Raw genomic sequence first — 22,099 nt, forward strand, 5'->3', positions numbered from 1 at the left:
TTAATTGGTACATTTAGCAATGATGGAGCATGTTGGAGTCTTTACTTTGGGAGCTACACTAGGCCTGTCTTATTATTATCAACAAAAGTGTGTGGAACTGGCCAGGCACAGTGGCTCATGCCCGTAAACCCAGCATTTTGGAAGAATGAGGTGAATGGATCACTTGAGCTCAGGAGTTCAAGACCAGCCTGGGCAATGTGGCAAAACCTTGTCTTTACCAAAAATACAAAAAATTAGCTGGGCATGGTGGTGTGCGCCTGTGGTCGCAGATACCCAGGAGGCTGAGGTGGGAAGATTGCATGAGCCTGGGAAGCAGAGGTTGTGGTGAGCCAAGATCACACCACTACACTCCAGCCTGGGCAACAGAGCGAGACCCTGTCTCAAAACAAAATAAATGTAGAATATGTAAGTGAATGAACAAGTTGAATTGTGTCCTCCCAAATTCATATATCAAAGCCTTAACCTCCAGTACCTCAAAGTGCGACTATATTTGAAGGTAGTTTCTTTTTTTTTTTTTTTTTTCTGTATTTTAAACACTCATATTTTGTTTCTCCTCTCAAGTTCCTCCCTTTGCATGTTTGGTAGTTTCTTTAAAGAAGTAATCAAGTTAAAATTAGATTTTTTTTTTTCTCGAGATGGAGTCTTGTTCTGTCACCCAGGCTGGATGGGTTGCAGTGGTGCAATCTTGGCTCACTGCAGCCTCTGCCTTCCACGTTCAAGTGATTCTCCCACCTCAGCCTCCCAGATAGCTGGGATTACAGGCATGCGCCACCACTCCTGGCTCATTTTTGTATTTTTGGTAGAGATGGGGTTTCACCATGTCACCTAGTCTGGTCTCAAACTCCTGGCCTCAGGTTGACCCAACCACCTCAGCCTCTCAGAGTGCTGGGATTACAGGTATGAGCCACCGAGTGCAGCCTAAAATGAGATCTTTAGTGTGGACCTAAACCTATTATGACTCATGTCCTTATACAGAGAGGAGATTAGGACACAGAAAACACAGATGTAGGGCGGCTGTGTGAGGACACAGTGAGAAGGCAGCCATCTGCAAGCCAACGAGAGAGGCCTCAGAAGAAGCTAACTCTCCTGACATTTTCATCTTGGACTTCCAATTTCCAGAGCTGTGAGAAAATAAATTTCCATTATCTAAGCTACTGAGTCTTGGTATAACAAAGGCTACTCTGTTATAGTACCCTTAGCAGAGTGAAACATACATGTTCTATTCAATAAGGCTGATGGTTGAATTTAAAAATTATTCATTGAACACACATTTTACTGTGCTAGATGCTGCCTGGATGATTAAGGCATGGCCTCTCTCCCTTAAATGCAGACAGACATGGTGGTAAGGAGTGATTCTGCACAAGCCAGCAGTGAACACATGCTATCAGCTGATATTCCTCTACATACAGTAATATGACTTAATGACGGGGATATGTTCTGAGAGATATGTCATTAGTCAACTTCATTGTTGTTTGACCACCACGGAGTGCACTTACACATACCTAGATGGTGCAGCCTACTATGCACATAGGCTATATGGTATTGTCTATTGCTCCCAGGCTACAAATCTGCTCAGCATGTTACTGCACTGAATACTATAGGCACTTGTAAAACAGTGGCAAGTATTTGGTTATCTAAACATACTACATATATCTAAACATAGTAAAATACTGTATAGAAGATAAAAAATGGTACACCCGTATAGAGCAGCTCCATTATAATCTCCAATATAAGTCCTGCATAGGACCCCATCATATATGTGGTCCATTGGCTAAAACATCCTTATGTGATGCATGACTGTACTTTATCTAATGGAAAGATATTGTTTTAGCATAAATATCACATCTGGCCAAATTAACAAAATCTTTTTTTTTTTTTTTTTTTTAAACAGTCTCACTCTGTCACCCAGGCTGGAGTTCAGTGGCACAATCTTGGGTCACTGCAACCTCTGCCTCCTGGGTTGAAGCAATTCCCCTGCCTCAGCCTTCCAAGTAGCTGGGATTACAGGCATGTGACGCCACACCTGGCTAATTTTTGTATTTTTAGTAGAGAGGGGATTTCACCATGTTGGCCAGGATGGTCTCGATCTCCTCACCTCATGATCTGCCCGCCCCGGCCTCCCAAAGTATTGGGATTACAGGTGTGAGCTACTGTGCCCAGCCAATTTTTGTATTTTTAATAGAGATGGGGTTTTGCTATGTTGGACAGTCTGGTCTCAAACTCCTGACCTCAGATGATCCACTTGCCTCAGCCTCCCAAAGTGCTGGGATTACAGGCATGAGCCATTGCATCAAGCCTAACAAGATCTTTTTAGTTGTAAATAACAGAAACCAGCACAAGTAGCTCTAAGTAAAATTGGAAGGGAAGGTGATTTTTTTTTTTTTTTTGAGGCCACAGAGCAGTCTCATAATGTAGTGTAGCTGGGCCACACAAGCAGTGAAGCCAGTTCCTGGAGAGTCAACAAAAATCAAAATTGCTTGTCTCTTTAACTGGGGCCACAGGTGACTTCTCATCCTTGGTCTCTCCACAGGCCTGTTTTCTTTGCATTTTCTGTAGCCAATGTTCTTTGCTTCTCTGTGGAAATTGACATTATCCCAGCCCTGGATCTACAGCATTTCTTATTTCACAGGGGCAGCACGATTAGCCAGCTGGCTAGTGACTTACTGTCCTGGTTCCCAGTTTTGGGAAAGTCTAGTGGTCCATTTGGACCAGATGTTCACCCCTTGTCCTATTGTATTTCATCAGAGGAGGTCGGATAACAGTACATACTTGGCTACTGAAGCTGGAGAAAAAGGAAATTCTCAAAGAGGGGAATTGTAAACGGGGCAGGCATCCCAAAAGATTCCTTTTACAAGCATCAGAATTGAATTGAATAATAATGGAATGAAAGGAAATTCATTCCATCCATCAGCAAGTGAATCTATTTATTTCTATTGATTTAGACCGTAGTAGCACATTAGATTTACCTAAGGAGTTTCAAACACATGCTGGTGCCTGGGTCCCATCTTACACCATAACGTCAGAATGTATAGAAGTGGGGCCCAGGTCATTTAAAAATACTCTATGAGGCCAGGCGCGGTGGCGCAAGCCTGTAATCCCCACTACTCAATCACTTGAACCTAGGAGGCGGAGGTGGCAGTGAGCCGAGATCTCACCATCGCACTCCAGCCTGGGCAACAAGAGCGAAACTCCCCAAATGCAATAAAATAAATTTAAAAAAATAAATAAATAAAAAAAATAAAATGAAAAATGAAAATACCCGATGAGCCTAATGTGCTGCCAGGGTTGCAGATTACTTGCTTATACATCACACCAGTAGAACTTAGACTTCGGATTTTTAAATTTCATATTTTATTTTTAAAATATATGGTCAAGATAGTAACTATGTGACTCTGTTAAAATTACGGCAAAGTCATCACCAAATATTTGTAGAGAGAGCTTTTTCCAAAGGAAAATATTTGGAGGAGTAATATATATTTTTTTCTTTCTTTGAGATGGACTGTTGCTCTGTTGCCCAGGCTGGAATACAGTGATGCGACCTCCACCTCCCGGGCATAAGAAATTCTCCTGCCTCGGCCTCCCAAGTAACTGAGACAACAGGCAGGCACCACCATGCCTGGCTAATTTTTGTATTTTTAGCAGAGAGACGGGGTTTTACCATGTTGGCCAGGCTGATATTGAATTCCTGACCTCAAGTGATCTGCCTGCCTTGGTCTGCCAAAGTGCAGGTGTGAGCCACCACGCCCAGCCAGGAGAAGTAATACTAATTTGAAAAAAGCAATAAATCACCCTGGCCAACATGAGAAAACTCTATCTCTACTAAAAGTACAAAAATTAGCCAGGTGCATGCCTGTAATCCCAGCTACTTGGGAGGCTGAGGCAGGAGAATCACTTGAACCTGGGAGGCAGAGGTTGCATTGAGCCCAGATCGTGCCACGGCACGCCAGCCTGGGTAACAGACCGAGACTTTGTCTCTCAAAAAAAAAAAAAGCAATACAAAAATTAGCCAGGTGTGGTGGCATGTGTCTGTAATCCCAGCACTTTGGGAGGCTGAGGTGGGAGGATCACTTGAGGTTAGGAGTTGGAAACCAGCCTGGCCAACATGGTGAAACTCCATCTCTACCTAAAATATAAAAAATTAGCCAGACATGGTAGTGGGTGCCTATAATTCCAGCTACTCAGGAGGCGGAGGCATAAGGATCACTAGAACCCAGGAGGTGAAGCTTGCAGTGAGCTGAGACTGCTCCATTGCACGGCAACCTGGGTGACAGAGTGAGAGTCTCTCAAAAAAGAAAAAGAAAACAAAAGTGTTAATTATCTTTCTGTATGTTTGGGCTCTGCAAAGTTAATCATCAGGTTCCTGGAAATTTAATTGTCTTCTTTTTTATTTATTATTATTATTTGAGACCAAGTCTTGCTCTGTTGCCCAGGCTGCAGTGCAGTGGCACAATCTCAGCTCACTGCAACTTCCACCTCCTGGGTTCAAGAGTTCCTTGTGCCTCAGCCTCCCCAGTAGCTGGGATTACAAGCTCATGCCACTACACCCAGCTAATTTTTGTATTTTTTGGTAAAGATGGGGCTTCAAGGCCAGGTGCGGTGGCTCACGCCTGTAATCTTGGCACTTTGGGAGGCTGAGGCAAGTGGATCACTTGAGGTCAGGAATTTGAGATCATATTGACCAAATGGCAAAACACGCCCTGTCTCTACTAAAAATAAAAAACTTAGCTGGGCAGTGTGGCAGACATCTGTAATCCCAGCTACTCGGGAGGCTGACGCACGAGAATCGCTTGAACCCAGGAGGCAGAGGCTGCAGTGAGCTAAGATTGCTCCACTGCGCTGCAGCCTGGGCAACAGAGTGAGACTCTGTCTCAAAAAGAGCAGAAAAAAAAAAAAAAAGAAAAGAAAAAGGAAAAAAGAGACAGGGTTTTGCCATGTTGATCAGGCTGGTCTGGAACTCCTGATCTCAAGTGATCTGCCTGCCTCTGTCCCCCAAAGTGCTAGGATTACAGGCGTGATACCATGATGCCCTGTCTTAATTGTCTTCTGAACAAATAAGAAAGTTGGTGCCCCCATGTGACTGTGCTGTCTCTGAAACAGAAACTGTTTAGTGGTCTTTCCAGATCTTTTCAGGCCTCTGTTCCTGCCTCTGCACTACCTCCCTTGGCTTCCCTCTACTGTTGCTTCCAAGGCTCACATCCAGGACTTTCGTTGGAGACTACTTGTAGGCTACTAAAGCTTTGTCTGCCCAGGAAAAGAGCAGGAAATATCTGGGAGTTGACTCCCTGTTCCCCTTAGCCAACAGCTGACAGGTGGGATGAAAGTGTACAGGCCAGCCTCCCTTGTGAGGCTTTTACTTGTCAAGTGTCCCTGAGGGTTCAAGCTAAAACCACCCCCCTCTTTCTCAGTTTCTATTGGGAGTATTTCTAAAACAGATTGCTTATACACAAAGCCTTACTACAGTTATGTTTCAGGGAAACCCACTCTAAGACAGTCAGTGTTACAGAGTTTTATCTTTCCTGTCAATATTAAACGGCTTTTAATTTTTTTAAGTTTTAATTAAATTTTTATTTGATCAAGAAAAAACTGTCTAGAATTGTCTGGCATTTAAAATCCACTTAAACAAAGCAGATTACCACCTTCATGCATCATAATTATTCAGCATAAAGAATCTTTGTTGAAGCATCTTTCTCATTTATTTAGGAACAAAACTTTTATATTTTTATTTAAAAATTCCAATTCCTTAAAATATCATGAATCATCTACTGAAACTGTAGTTCAACAAGGAGGAGGATTTACCTCAAGCCCATATTCACTTGCAACCTGCTGCTAAATCTCTTTTAGAAAACTTAAGTGGCTCTACTGATTATTGACTTGTGTCTGCTTCACTTGACTGTAAGCAAATCAAAGGCAGGGTTGGTGCCTTCAAAACCTCTGAATGATCTCAACATAGAAACAAATGCTTTGTGCTTTTCAAGAGGTCATATACTTCTACTCCCATTCCCTGGGGCAATTCCTCTGAAACTTGGTATGCCAGCCTGCCTACCAGGACACTGTGTCACTGGCCCGTCGCTGCATGGCCAGAGACCAGCCTTCCTCTACTGGCAGGTGCAGACAGTCCCTCTGGGGTCCTATCTTTGTAGTAAATCTCTGATATGGATTTTAATAATATTATTTATAACTTTTCAGATGTGGAGAAGACTTGTTCCCATTCTTAGGGAAAGAGTAGGAAAGTTACACTGTAAGAAGTCACTGAGGATGGGCGTGATGGCTCATACCTGTGATCTCAACAATTTGAGAAGCTAAGGTGTCTCAGGAGTTGAGCCCAGGAGTTCAAGACTAGACTAGGGAGCATAGGGAGACTCAAAAAAAATTAGCCAGGCATGGTGATACTTGTAGTCCTAGCTACTCTGGAGGCTGAGGTGGGAAGATCACTTGAGCCCAGGAGGTCGAGGCTGCAGTGAGCTATGATCATGCCACTGCACTCCAGCCTGAATGACAGAGCGAGACTCTGCTCAGAAAAAAGAAAAAAGATAAGTTACTGAGTCAGTTTCCCAGGAAACTTGGGAGCTCCTAGGGACCATGAGTTTGAAAGAATTAAAATAAGGAGGTAGGAGGAAGGAACTAGTGGCTAGTCATAAGCTGAGTGAAAATGGATTGGATGGGTTGGTGTGGATTGGTGCTGGGGAACGCAAAGAGGAGAATTTACAGCAAAGACAAATAGTGGTGACATGAATAGAGGCGTGACATGACTTTGAAATCATCTGAAAGTGCACCGTATGATTAAACTTAAAATGAGCTGTGTAGTTTTCTGGGGCTGAGCAGAATTGGGTAAGGCAGGCACGACAGCCACCACGAGGTGGTGCTCTGACTATATTCACAGCTACCGACTCGGATTTCCTCAGAGCTTTACAGTTCCCCACTTGCAGTCTTTTAGGGCTCTAACTAGGGGTCTGTCACACTCCAGCCATACTCAGCCAGCCTATTATTAGTGCCAAGCCTTCCTCCTGGCGCAATGACAGTGTAAATTTCAGCAATGGCAGAAGGGGGACAAATACAGCTGTTGTGCATTTTAGAATAATTGCTATAGGCCATTTGGAGACAGCTTTATAATAACAGCATTTATACAGACTTATACAATATTTCACTTTCCTATTTTATCCCTACTCAACACTCTGCATCATGAACTTTTGAATTCATTCAACTCATGTGAGTCTAGAATTATCTTCCCCCAATTTTACAAAGTGAGGCTTGCACCCTCCTCTGACCCCATTCCCAGAAGGCACCATGCTCTCTCATCTCAACCTCCAGCCCTTTCACTTGCAATTCCTTCTGCTGGGAGCTCCGTTCTCCCACTCCCTACCCAGCTGAATATCAGTACTCAGCACAAATGCCATTTGTGAAAAGCCTCCACCTATTCCCACTCCAAGTCTGGGCTCCTTTCTTTGCCTGAGTCTTCTCCAGCTCAACCATCTGTAGGCATTTCTCTGATTGAAATATTTCTTATCTGTCACCTCCAACCCACCTCCCTTGAGCTCTCTTATCTGTAGATCATCAAGGTCTATCACAATTTCCTACATAGTGAGTGGATGAATGAATGAATGAATGAATAAAGTTCTAAAAGATTAAAGACCTTTCCTCATCTTGAGTCATAGCAGACATGGAAATATCCAGAGATTTATACTTGAACCAGAATATCTCACTGGCTGCACTAACTGACTGTATCCAAGCCTCTCCCCAGAAAATGCCTACATGGGTCTAAATGGAAACACTGGGGGCTCTACAGTGAGCCACAGAGCAGAGGAGATCCCCCAGTGCTGGCACAGCAAGACTTCAAGGCCCATAATCTGTGCAGAAGATCTGAATGACATAGTATACAGGATAAGAGGGTCTGCCATATATTGTAGTCTCACTAAGTGGTTTCTTGGAACTGATGTCATTGGGAGCATAAGCTTCTGTGTTCCTCCGAGTTCCTTCCACCTTCTATTTTCCTCTAGCTTTTGGGGGACATTTTACCCTCAAGGACTGTAAAATTTCTGAACTTGGGGCACCCTCCGAGTGAGTCAAAGGGACTCATGATCTATCTGCACTATTGTCTCGTGTTTGTCCTTTGCACCGATTGTTCCCTGGTTCTGAAGCAAATCAAATAAAAGCAATCTTGCTTCAAACTCAAGTCACCATCTCACCTGCTCTTTGTGAAACGGGTGGTGAGTGTACCTCGTCTTGGATGTGGTTTTGAATAGGCTGGGGTCCTCTTGGCATCATCTTTCTGGCATAAGCCAGAGTTCTTTTCTGCTCATTTGTTAGTTCTTTCTTCCCTCTTTTCCTTCCGTCCGTCCGGAACACTCAATCAACGTTCATTAGGTGCCAAGCTCTATAATGGAGATAGAAAGCTGAATAATACAACAGTGCTCTGCCCTCAAGGTATTCATCAAATTCTAGAGAGACAGAAAAGTGAACAAAGACTCGTAATATACCTGAATAAGTTCTGCAATGTAGGAACATATGAGGCCTTGTAAGATCAAGGGAGTGGCCACAGCATGTAGTTAAAGACTTTGTAACCAGCTGGTGGGAAGGGTCCTGGTGGGAGTGTTTGCTGATTTCCATGTGACAAATTTTCTCTTTATGACTAAACTTGCTTTCTTTCTTTCTTTCTCTCTTTCTTTCTTTTCTTTTTTCTTTCTTCTTTTGAGACACAGTTTTACTCTGTTACCCAGGCTAGAGTACAGTGGCACAATTATAGCTCATCACAGACTTGACCTCCTTGAGCTCAGGTGACCCTCCTACCTCAGCCTCCCAACCAGCTGGGGCTACAGGCGTGCACCATCATGCCCAGCAATTTTTGTATAGTTTTCATAGACACAGGGTTTCACTATGTTACCCAGGCTGGTCTTCAATTCCTGGGCTCAAGTGATCTGCCTGAGTCAGCCTTCCAAAATGCTAGGATTACAGGTGTAAATCACTGCTCCTGGCTGACTGATTTCAAGTTATCAATTGTTATCACTGCAACATATTTAAAAAAATGGCTTTTTTGATCAGTGAGAGCTGGCTCCAGCACGCGACCATGATTTCAGCCTTGTGAGACACTGAGCAGATCCGTTTATTCTGTTCCTGGATTTTTGACCTATAGGACTGTGAGCCAATAGATTAGTGCTTTTTTTTTTTTTTTTTTTTTTTTTTTGAGGTAGAGTTTTGCTTTTGTTGCCCAGTCTGGAGTGCAATGGTGTGATCTCACCTCATCGCAACCTCTGCCTCCTGGGTTCAAGCGATTCTCCTGTCTCAGCCTCCCAAGTAGCTGGGTTTACAGGCATGTGCCACAATGACCAACTAATTTGGTATTTTTAGTAGAGACAGGGTTTCTCCACGTTGGTTAGGCTGGTCTTGAACTCCCGACTTCAGGTGATTCGCCTGCCTCAGCCTCCCCAAAGTGCTGGGATTATAGGTGTGAGCCACCGCGCCTGGCTGATGAGTGCTGTTTTAAGCTCATACATTTGCGGTAATTTTTTAATGCAGCCATAGAAAACTAACTCAGTGCTGGTTAAACCTTCTTTACAGATGAGAAAACTAAGGCCTGGAAACAGTAAACAGTTTGACCAAGGCCATGAGCATCTAGCAAGCGATGAAGCTAGGATGCACAATGAGATATGTCTGACTCCAAGGCTTGGGACATTATATTTTATGCTCTATGACCTCCCACAGAAAACCATGACACATAAACCACAAAAGTCCAGAACCACAAGTTTCCTTGTTTATTTGTTTACTTTTTAGGGACCATAAAATGTGCATTATTATTAAAAATGAAATTCTAAGCTAGAGGAAAATGGAATGCTGAATGTCTTTGTACTTGAAGTGACGCCTCTGTGGTTAGCTTGAAATTGATTTCAGAGGGCAACGCTGTGGAGTAACGGAAATTTCACATGGACTCTACTCATTAAACGTTTCAGTTTGGCTGTAGTGTCCATGTCTGCTTTTTTCCTCTAGCCTGACCAGATGTGCTCAGAAAATTTGGTTCCCCCTGAATATGTACATCTGTCAAAATTCCTGTCAATTTTAGCATGACTGCCAAGGGAGTGAACAAAGAGAGTTAGCGATTAACTTCAAAGAACTTTGTTGGAGAGGAATAAAGATATTTAAGGCCTATTTTGTGAACTAATTGCATTTGCATATTTATGGGATTTACTGATATAGCAGTAATTAAAAACTATTTAGTAGTCTTAAAGGACACATAACTCAGTTGCTGTTTGCATAATAAACACTTCCTTATTATGTTTGCATAATAAACCCTCTCCCCTTGCTTCTTCCAAAAGACATCGGTCTATCTAAGAGGTGCCATATCTTACTTGAAAATAATGGAGAAACAGAGTACAAAGCCTCATGGGGATGTGAAGTAGGGACTTCTAAAAGAAATATATTTTCAGGTACTTTCTTAATGATGCGCTTGGCCTGAACTTCTATAAGAGAATGGTACATTCAAATCCCAGATTAAATCTTTGTTTCTTTTACCCAAGTAATGCTACCTAAGAAGTCCAAATACAGTTGGGCATGGTGGCTTACGCCTGGAATCCCAGCACTTTGGGAGGCTGAGGTGGGTGATCACCTGAGGAGTTCGAGACCAACCTGGTGAAACCCTGTCTCTACTAAAAATACAAAAATTAGCCAGGTGTGGTGGCACACACCTGTAGTCCCAGCTACTCAGGAGGCTGAGGCAGGAGAATCACTTGAACTTGGGAGGTGAAGACTGCAGTAAGCTGAGATCACACTACTGCACTCTAGCCTGGACAACAGTGCAAGACTTTGTGTCAGAAAAAAGAAAAAAGAAGAAGTCCAAATGCTTAATCCCTCATGATTCCAAAATTTGACTTAAATATTAAATATACTGATTGCTGGAAAGGCTGGAATGAGGCTCACCTCCACACTCATCCTTTCAAGGACAATGTCTGGGGAGTTAGCAGAAACAATGCAGATAAAAAACTTTCTCTGGGTGGATGTATTAGTCTGTTCTCACATTGCTATACAGGCATACTGGAGGTTGGGTTATTTATTTGTTTATTTGAGGCAGAGTTTTGCTCTTGATGCCCAGGCTGGAATGCAGTGGCGTGATCTCAGATCACTGCAACCCCCGCCTTCCAGGTTCAAGTAATTCTCCTGCCTCAGCCTCCTGAGTAGCTGGGATTACAGGCATGTACCATCATGCCTGGCTAATTTTGTATTTTTAGTAGAGACGGGGTTTCAGCATGTTGGTCAGGCTGGTCTGGAACTCTTGACCTCAGGTAATCCATGAGACTGGTAATTTATAAAGAAAGTGGTTTAATTGACCCATAGTTCTGTATGGCTGGGGAGGCCTCAGGAAACTTAAAATCATGGTGGAAGGGGAAGGGGAAGCAAGGCAATGTCTTCCATGGCAGAAAGGGAGAGAGAGAGAAGGGGGAAGTGTCACACTTTAAAACCATTAGATCTCGTGAGAACTTACTATCATGAGAACAAGAGGGAAATCTGCCCCCATGATCCAATAATCTCTCGCCAGGCCCCTCCTTCAACACATGAGGATTTCAATTTGAGATGAGATTTGGGTGGGGACACACAGCCAAACCATATCTGTGGATGAAAAATGCGTCTGTAAGCATAGTGAGGAGGGACCATTTTCATGAAAAATTAAAGGGTGAGGAGAGGAGCAATACCAAACCTAAAAGTGCTGAGTGTTAGCCAGGTGTGGCGGTGCATGCCTATATTCCTAGCTACTGGAGAGGCCAAGGTGGGAGGATCACTTGAGCTCAGGAGACCAAGACCAGTCTGGGCAACACAGTAAGGCCTCATCTCTAATAAAAATAAAATAAATCAGCCAGGTGTGGTGGCAAACACATATACCCCCTGCTATGGGAGGCTGGGGTGAGAGGATTGCTTGAGGCTGGAAGATGGAGGCTACAGCGAGCCATGATCACACCACTGTACTGCAGCCTGGGCGACAGAATGAGACCCTGCCTCTTAAAAACAAAAACTAGGAGTATTGAGTAAACAAAGTCCGGATAAGACACTAAGGTTAAAAAAAGAAAGCTCTAGGCCAGCCGATGGTACAGAGCAAGGCTGTCAAGGAAAGATCAGGAAGCATCTGTATGTAACCTACTTTGACGACAAGTCACTCACACAAAGCCATTCCCATCTTGGCAGAATTCATCAGCCAATAAAGAGCCATAATGGGCAGGATTACCAGACTGTTGTTAAGTTTGCTAATGAAATCGTAATATACCTGTATTTCACATCATTAGCAATGGCCTTCCAGTAACAGATGGGCATATGAGAAGAGCAAAGAAAAGGGAGGGAAGCATGTCCCCAGAAGGCTTGACTTAGAGTCATGGATTACTAAAATGCGTGGCAAGAATGCAATGTCGATCATCACCTCAATTAAACCTTTGCATAAAGGGATGTTTCTGCATTGCTTTCCATAAAAAGTGCCACGTACATAGCAATGTTGCCTGTAGCTTGTCTTTCTCTTGTCCTAATTCAACTCATAAATAGAAGCTGACAATTCGAAGAACCAATAGGAAGAGCGGAGACTTTGAGGACCAGATCAGTTCTCTACGGCCTTGTCTCTTGACAAAGGCCCATTTAACTGCTCATCCTCTCTAAAGGGTATTTCTCAAATAGACTTTCTGTAACTGCATACCAAAGTTCCTCCACCAAGTTACATTTACATTTCTCTTTCTTCTGAAATATTTTCAAATGTATAGCAGAATTGGAGGAAGGGTAGAAAGAATTTCTCCCAACCCCCATAATCATTTGAGAATAAGTTAGCAACATGATGTGCTCTCACTATTTTTTTTTTCTTTGAGACAGAGTCTCATTCTGTCACCCAGGCTGAGTGCAGTGGCATGATCTTGGCTCAGTGCAACCTCTGCCTTCTGGGTTCACACGATTCTCATGCCTCAGCCTCCTGAGTAGCTGGAATTACAGACATGTGTCACCGTGCCCGGCTAATTTTTGTATTTTTGGTAGAGATGGGGTTTCACCATGTTGGCCAAGCTGGTCTTGAACTCCTGATCTCAGGTGATCCACTCACCTCAGTCTCCTAAAGTGCTGAGATTACAGGTGTGAGTCAGTTGCTCCTGTCTTCCCTCACTCTTGGATACTTAGTGTGCTGGTCTCACAAACAAAGACATTCTTTTGCATAATCTCGATACAATTAAAATTAGGAAAGCAACATTGCTACATTGCCACATTACTACCATCTAATCCACGTACCTCATTTGAATTTCAATTATTTCCATAACAAAAGGATCCAGTTCAGAATCAGATACCGGGCTGTATCTCTTTAGTCTCCTTTTGATAGGTTCCTCAGTCTTTCCTTAACTTTTATGATCTTGGCACTTTTAAGTGTGTGTTTGTTTTTGTTTTTGAGACAGAGTCTACCTCTGTTGCCCAGGCTGGAGTGCAGTGGCACAATCACAGCTCACTGCAGCCTCCGTCTCCTGAGTTCAAGTGATCCTCCTGCCTCAGCCTCCCAAGTAGCTGGTAGTACAGGAGTACACCACATGGAATTTTGTAATTTGTGGAGACAGGGTATCCTTATGTAGGATGCATACATAAGGCTGGCTGGTCTCAAACTCTTGGGCTCAAGTAGGCCTCTTGCCTCAACCTCCCAAAGTACTGGGGTTACAGGACTGGCCCACCTTGGTACTTTTAAAGATGCCTGCCATTTTGTTTGTCCCAAAATATGACATTGTCTGGTCTGGTGTTTCCTCCTGAATAGATTCAAGTTATGAATTTTTGGCAAGACTATACCGGAAGAGCTATGGGTGCTAGGTGTGCTTGTTATTATCGGGATGTCATTCTCCTAGGCTGCTAAGTGGACAGAGGTAGTGTGTGTACATGTGTACATACACATTACATTTGTATTTATTTCTTTTCTTTCCTTTTTTGAGATGGAGTCTCCCTCTGTCACCCAGGCTGGAGTGCAGTGGCGCCATCTCTCCTCACTGCAACCTCCGCCTCCTGGGTTCAAGGGATTCTCCTGCCTCAGCCTCCCGAATAGCTGGGACTATAGGCATGTGCCACCATGTCCAGCTAATTTTATAGTTTTAGTAGAGACAAAATTTCTCCATGTTGGTCAGGCTGGTCTCAAACTCCCAACCTCAGATGATCTGCCTGCCTTGGCCTCCCACAGTGCTGGGATACAGGTGTGAGCCACTGTGCCTGACTTGTTTTTTCTTTCTAGAGCATCTGGGGGAGGGTCAAGGAATGGAAAATAGTGTTATTATATAGAATTATGCATCTTTTCCCTTAGTAATGAAGAATGAATGGATATTCAATTAAAAAGTTAAAAAAACTTTTATTAAATGTTAAACTTTAATAGTTTTCATCTTCAATAAGCCTAGAAGCATCCTTTCTAGAAGCTTACTTTCTGAAATGTAAGAAGTGAAAATTTGAGAGGCCCTCCTATTTATCAAAAATCAATGTTTCTTTTAATTAAACAGGCTTAGGAAAAACAAAAAGCACTTTTTTCCATTGCATTGTTTGCAGTCATTCTTCATTAGACAATACCGGGTTTCCATTAGCCTTGTGTAATTCAGTAGCCCAAGAACCATTGTCAAATGCTGAAGATGTTACTGCATAAGTCTGATTTAGAACAGCTATTTGGGTTTCAATTATTAATGAAATTAGTGTCCTGAATGTCAGCAAGAGCACTGCCTTAGGTAAAGGCTGTAAAGGAAATCATATTAGTGTGGAATTTCCTCTCCTTGGGGGCTCCTCTCAGATTACATTATTCACTTAGCTATCTCCTGTCAGGAAAATGGAAATGTTGGCCACGGTCTGATCTTGAAGTTAAGGGATTTCATGATGGCATCAATTCCAAAACATTTGCATGGTGCTGGTATTGCCTTTGGTCCCGCTGAGTGTTTACAAAATAGCCCCAGTAAGGATAGCACCAACTGGCAAATGGAGAAGGAGAAGAACAGAGTGGAGAGGAGCCCTGTTAGGAAAAATTGAGCGGCATTCCATCTGGTAGGCAAGTTTGCATTTCTCCTTTCTGGGATCTGCCCAGGAATGTTGGCAAGTGTGATGGCTTCCCTGTGGGCCTGCATCCTGGTGGCTGTAGGTGAGTCCTTTTAATGATTTTACTAGGCATTGAGTATTAACTCTTAGAAGATAGAGAATATTTTTATACACTGTGCTACAGAACTCCTCACAAGTGTTTGCTTTTATTTGTCATCTGTAAAATTCCAGTCCTGTGAAGCTACATGGAAAACAGTGATTTGCTTCTGACTGTGTTCCTATTATTGCAAATACATGTACATGCAGCATCACACTGTGGGGCTTTTTACACATAGCTGAAAATGTGCTCTGAAAGGTTATAATTGCTTGATAAATCTCTGCTTCTCTAGAAATCAAGCTCTTGGCAGCAATTTACATTGAAAGTTTGGGACATTATTTTTCAAATTTGCTCTTATCTGTAGATAACATGTTTTTATTATCCAAAATAGTCTTGGCTTCATTATCAGCTTTTAGCAGCCCAGAGAAAAAGTCCCTTAGATTTGTCGTAGCTACTGACATATGTATATCATTTTCGTATTAGTCTTTAACATCTCACCTTACAAAATTTATATAGGTGATAAGTATATCTCTAAAGACAGGTACTATAAACTTGCAAGTTTTCAGTATGCAATTCCTCTTAATATATTTTAATATATTAAGTTTATATGTTAAAAAAGTTAATATGTTGTTTTTTCTGATTTTCTGGAACTACACTTCCATGATGCCAGTGTTAACGCTACTACATTGCATCATTTTAGGTAGGATGCAATTGATTCTTAGTACACGTACACAAATCAAGAGTTTATGATTATGCTGGTGTTTCTCAACACTCCACTTTCTTGAGGGTTCTCTGAGAGCTCATATCTGAATTCTCAAGTTTTAAAATGTAACTGGAAGTGGGATGAGTCGATTATAGAGATGCGTTAGAAATTTGGTCGCCAGGAAGCTGGAAATAATTTTTTTTTATTGGGTAGAGAAGAAAAATAGCCACTTATCATTGTAGTATAAAAATCCTGGATGTGGAACGTAAAGGCAAAAGCTTATCTTAATTGTAAAAATAAAAACAGAGGAAATGTCATTAAATGCCAAATGGGTTTCTTAGCAGAAAACAATCATGAACATTAAACCAAGATAAAATAGAAAAAGGAAGGTAAGAAAACAGGCTAAGTTCTTACCAATATCTCTCTGATGTTTTGTATTATGCATGATTTTTGTTCTAAATGTAGCAGAAAGAAGTGTTTTAATATTGTCTAATAACCAGTGCTTTGCCATAAACCATACCATAGATACTTGTTGCAGAAAGATCTGCCTTATGGAATTTTACTGGGTTTTACTATATTTACATTACACATTTTAGTATATTTACAAATCAAGACTATTTGTAAATGTAAGAGTGCTGAACCAATCCCAGGGGCGGTGTGCTGGGATAGAAGGAGGCCTGAACAAGGAGAACCAGCTAACTCCTGCTTCACTGTTCACCAGCCATGTAACCCTGGGAAGTCAATTAATGTCTTAGAGACTCAGTTTTCCTGTAAGTTAACTTTATTTTGAATATTGATGACAATCAAATAAGACAGCATTGTGAAATTGTAAGATGCAATGCAAATGTACGTTTTTTTGTTTCTGTTTTTGTTTTTGTTTTTGAGGTAGAGTTTTGTCGCCTAGGCTGGAGTGCAGTGGTGCGATCTCGGCTCACTGCAAACTTTGCCTCCTGGGTTCAAGCAATTCTCCTGCCTCAGCCTCCCAAGTAGCTAAGATTACAGGCACCCGCCATCATGCTTGGCTAATTTTTGTATTTTTACTAGAGACAGGGCTTCACCATATTGGCCAGGTTGGTCGGAACTCCCGACCTCAGTGATCCTCCTGCCTTGGCCTCCCAGAGTGCTGGGATTACAGGTGTGAGCCACCGCACTACAAATGTAAGACATTATTAACCCGAAAACACATATAGAAAATACCACTGGCTATTTCTGTCCAATAACACTCCATACAATATGTCAGTCTTCCTTTTGAAAGGTTATTTACTATTATTCCTAATATTCTCAGGGAGCCAGGTTACACTTAATCCTGTGGTGTCATCATTAAGAGCTTGGGCTTCACTCAGATCCAGACAAGCTGTGTATAAATATCACTCCCTTCACTTGCAAGTTTCATGACCTTGGGCAGTGCTAACCTCATTATGCCAATAGTCCCACACCTGCAGGAACAGTGCACTCCTCACAGGGCTGTAGAGTACCTGTTTCATCAGGTTATTAGGAACGTTGAAGGAGATCATTCATGTGAGAGCTTAACTTGATGCCTGGCATACAGTCAGCATTCAATTAGTGTTAGGAATTCAATACCTAAATCTCATTTCCTTTTAACCTCTCAGATATATGTGTAACTCTCTTATAATCCTACAGATACATAGTAACTAAAGCAAGAACAGTGCTTTTCATCAAAGTGCCTGAACACTTTAAGGCAGGTGCATGGGAGAGGAAGTCATTAAAACAAGGAAAACAAAGGAATAACTTTATTGTGTACTTATCTTTTTCTTTTTCAATCTCTCTTCACCTACAAGTGCTTCATAGCTCAGTCCCTAACACATTTTACTTTCCAGAAATCTTACAAGTGAATTATTTGAAGCTGATTATTAGCATTCAAGAAGGCAGTGTTGGCAAGGAATCTTTTCTGGGTCTGTTGATAGCTTCCATCAGTGTCTGTTGAAACATCACTGAACTGTGAATCATTTAGTGCTTGTGTGAATGTCACATTAGCTTTCAAGAGGCATAATTTACTGTTAATTAATGGTCACTTAAATCCTTAATCTCTCTCCTGTAATTGATCTTTCTCCTCAGGCAAATTTGCATTCATAGTAGAAATGTAATTTATTATTTCTTCCCATCTTAAACAATGAACTCTTTCCCCTTTTGGTTTTTTAAGTGCATTTCCATTTGCTTATTATTTTTCTCCTTTCAGTGTTCGATTCTCTTTTGTTCCTAGTCCTATCTTCCAGAACTTTCTCTTTTTAACCAAGACTTTGACCCATTCTAGATAACATGAGTTTATCCATAGGGAACCTATGGATTGCTTCTCAGACAAGATCGCAGAGGGAAATTGGAGTCTTTACGAGCAGAGGGTTTGGGGAACACATATTCATTTCTCAGAATTATGTTTTAATGCTGTCTCAGGTAGTTTCCTGTATTGAAACATGCTCATTTCAGTGTTTCCCCAACTGAGACTTGAATTGGGAGCTTCCAAGCAAGGTAAACGTGAAGCCGCCCAAAGCAAAGTTGGCAGGAAAAGCACTGGGCCAGCTTTGCTTTGTGCTCCTGACTTCCCTCCCCTGGGGTACACCAGCAAGAAATGTTCTCAGGTAGAGAGATTCACAGCACACTTTTTGACAATAACAGTTCACAAATACCCTACAAATGATGCCTGATGCAAGCCACCCACCTTAGTCCTGCAAGCCTGAATAGCTAACGCCATTTTAGGCATCTTCTTGGGTGAATAGTTAGGGAGTTAAAATGCTCATTAGATTCCCAGTTCCGATGGTAATGAAAGTGAATATTACTCTGCCCACAAGGAGTCTGGCATTGCACCTCCAGCATTGCTGTTAGCATTTTGGTCACACTGACATTGTTAAATCATAGAAATTGCTGCCTGTGGCGGCAAGTGACATGACATCATTCATAAAGAAATGGGTGTAAACAGGATTGTCGCACAGGGAGAAGCGATCTCATTTACAGTTTCCTGCTGGATCTCTTATACCTTCGGCAGCTCATCAAAATAACCATCAAAACCACTGAGAGCCCAGGCAAATTCACACGCAGGACACTACAGAGAGATTTCACTCATGCAGTTTGTCAGGAGGTGTGCAATTTGCCTCGGTCCAATGACTGAGTGAAGCTATGAATCCCCTAAGGGCTGGCAAAGCTTGTGAACAAAATATCTTTTTGCAATTCAGAGAAAGCCCTCACAAATTTGTCACTTCCAATTGCTGGTGCTCATTTCTCTTGCTTCCCTTCCCGTGGCCTCCCTGCCCTCAACACCAATCACAGCTCCTCTACAAATCAAGATTTTTGGGTCAGAAGAAATGGTTGCTTCCTGGAACCAGAGAGAATTTTCTCAAAACAAAGATCTCATTTTCTGACAAGTGCATTTTATTTAGGACAGAGGAAGTGAGAAAATATATCTTTGAGGAGAAAAGTACAAATTTGGCTCCTGTTAATTCCATTATCTAGAAATCTAAACAAGTTTTTTGGGTTAATGGGTTTGTGTATTTTTTTTGCTTGATTTTTCTATTTAATTTTTGAATTACAAATGAAAAATCAAAAGAAAAACCAAGGCGGGAGTTAAGTTTTGGCTAAGTGTGTAGGTGGGTGTCTTCTAGATTCTAGGTGAGGATATATAGGAAAAAAGAAATTATTCTGTCTTATGCAGCATTGCTGTAAAATGGAATTGTATGTACAGTTTGCAACCTTGAGAGATGGGGTTGATTTACTTTTTTTACAATTAGATTTCTCCATTGGGCACTTAGGCCATCAGCTTACTTTAAGCGTTTGCCAAAGTCTCTACCAGCTGGCTGTGAACTGATGTGGATTTTGGCGAGCTGAAAGCTGTATTCTAGTAAGAGCCACCGAGTCCTGAAGAGTCTGAAACCTCCTAAAGAAACCAAGTTCCTTTTACCTTTATCTTCACAATGATAGTTTCTTTTCCAGGAATTCTAGCCACAGATACACATCATCCCAGGAATTCTGCTCTGTATCATCTCAGCAAGCAGCTATTACAGAAATATCATAAAGAAGTAAGACCAGTTTACAACTGGACCAAGGCCACCACAGTCTACCTGGACCTGCTTGTCCATGCTATATTGGATGTGGTAAGGACCATCTTGTCCCTTCCTATTCTTGCTAACGTCTTTTAAAACAGTCTGCAGTTCATGAGGGAGCCTAAGAGAGGTTGTATTCTTGAGATTCTAGTTGAATTGGCAGGAAAGTTGTGCTAGGGTCATTTTAGCAGTTAGGTAAAATATCCATTAGGCAGCTGGGCACGGTGGCTCACGCCGGTAATCCCAGCACTTTGGGAGGCTGAGGTCAGGAGATTGAGACCATCTTGGCCAACATGTTGAAATCCTGTCTCTACTAAAAATACAAAAAAATTAGCTGGGCTTGGTGGTGCACCCCTGTAGTCCCAGCTACTCTGGAGGCTGAGGCAGGGGAATTGCTTGAACCCAGGAGATGGAGATTGCAGTGAGCCGAGATGGCACCACTGCACTCCAGCCTGGCGACAGAGTGATACTCTGTCTCAAAAAAAAAAAATAAATAAAATAAAATTCATCAGGCATACTATGCTTTTTAGCCTCCAGTGGACAGTGTGAAGAGAAGATAGTCTAGAAATACGAGTTTAATGGGATTAAGATGTTTTAAGAGCCGGGCGCGGTGGCTCAAGCCTGTAATCCCAGCACTTTGGGAGGCCGAGGCGGGTGGATCACGAGGTCAAGAGATCGAGACCATCCTGGTCAATATGGTGAAACCCCGTCTCTACTAAAACTACAAAAAATTAGCTGGGCATGGTGGCACGTGCCTGTAGTCCCAGCTACTCAGGAGGCTGAGGCAGGAGAATTGCTTGAACCCAGGAGGCGGAGGTTGCGGTGAGCCGAGATCGCGCCATTGCACTCCAGCCTGGGTAACAAGAGCGAAACTCCGTCTCCAAAAAAAAAAAAAAAAAAAAAAAAAAGATGTTTTAAGAATTGTGAAGCTGGATGTGGTGGCTCATGCCTGTAATCCTAGCACATTGGGAGGCCGAGGTAGGCAGATCACTGGAGCACGCAAGTTCAAGACCAGCCTGGCAACATGGTGAAACCCTGTCTGCACCAAAAATACAAAAATTAGCTGGGTGTGGTAGTGCATGCCTGTAGTCCCAGCCAGAGGATAGAAATGGGAGCAGAGCTTGAGCTTGGGACATTTTTGTTGTTGTTGTTGTTGTTGTTTTGAGAAAAGGCAAAGCCAGACCTTTTCTCAAACAAAAACAAAAACAACAATTGTGGTCATAGATCATAGTACATATTGTATGAATATTGCTGAAACCAAAAATAGTAATGGGTATTTTATTCTGTGGTTCACATTTGTTAATGATAATAGCAGATTTAAGAAGAGATTCAGGCCGGGCGCGGTGGCTCACGCCTGTAATACCAGCACTTTGGGAGGCCGAGGCGGGTGGATCATGAAGTCAAGAGATCGAGACCATCCTGGTCAACATGGTGAAACCCCGTCTCTACTAAAAATACAAAAAATTAGCTAGGCATGGTGGTGCGTGCCTGTAATCCCAGCTACTTAGGAGGCTGAGGCAGGAGAATTGCCTGAACCCAGGAGGCAGAGGTTGTGGTGAGCCGAGATTGCGCCATTGCACTCCAGCCTGGGTAACAAGAGCAAAACTCCGACTCAAAAAAAATAAAAAAAAAAAGAAGAGATTCATTACTTATTGCTTGTAATTTAAAAGAGAAAAAAATGCCTTGGTATCTTGAGTTTATAAGGAGGCTTTTATATCTAAAGTGTTTGCTAAAGATGGTGGGGATAATTTGTTTATTAAAGCATCCTTTTTCTCCTATATATGAAATACGGGCTGTAGGAATGAAATAAACACATGTATGTCAAGTAGTTGGCAGAGTTCTTAGTAAGCCATCAACACGTGATGGCCCTGAAGGTTAGCACCTCTTTATATTCTTCCTTTTGTTTTTTAAATTACAAAGCCTTCTATTTCATTGGTCCCAGATTCATTTTGATTTCACCTAAAAACAGACTTTACTAAGCCCGTTTTGTTAAAGTGATTTAATCGTTGTTTTTCCATTTATTTCTCAAAAATTTTTTTCTAATTGAGGTAAAATAAACATATTTGAAAATACACAGATCTTAAGTGTACAAACTGATGAGTGTTGCTAATTACATATACCCATATAACCTTTCTTTCCTTCCTTCCTTCCCTCCCACTCTCTCTCTTCTTTTTTTTTTGAGACGGAGTTTTGCTCTTGTTACCCAGGCTGGAGTGCAATGGCACCATCTCGGCTCACCGCAACCTCCGCCTCCTGGGTTCAGGC

The 22,099-nt window shown here is 42.2% G+C and overlaps 1 protein-coding gene and 1 long non-coding RNA gene across 2 annotated transcripts in view; one reads left to right on the plus strand and one right to left on the minus strand.

The window, feature by feature from the left end:
- Positions 1-5,540: 5,540 nt before the first annotated feature.
- Positions 5,541-5,831, minus strand: LOC108300495. Its single transcript, XR_001823456.2, has 2 exons — positions 5,797-5,831; positions 5,541-5,708 (listed from the first exon to the last, which is right to left on the minus strand). It is a non-coding gene; the product is annotated as an uncharacterized LOC108300495 (long non-coding RNA).
- An 8,945-nt stretch (positions 5,832-14,776) lies between these two features.
- Positions 14,777-22,099, plus strand: part of HTR3B (5-hydroxytryptamine receptor 3B) — a 40,715-nt gene continuing 33,392 nt past the window's right edge. The window contains exons 1-2 of the mRNA XM_017523304.2: positions 14,777-15,088; positions 19,734-19,885. Coding sequence (XP_017378793.2) covers positions 15,037-15,088; positions 19,734-19,885 — 204 coding nt within the window. The 5' untranslated portion in view covers positions 14,777-15,036. The remainder of the gene's footprint in view (positions 15,089-19,733; positions 19,886-22,099) is intronic.

This window comes from Cebus imitator, unplaced genomic scaffold (assembly GCF_001604975.1).
Source record: "Cebus imitator isolate Cc_AM_T3 unplaced genomic scaffold, Cebus_imitator-1.0 Scaffold28, whole genome shotgun sequence".
NCBI lineage: Eukaryota > Metazoa > Chordata > Mammalia > Primates > Cebidae > Cebus > Cebus imitator.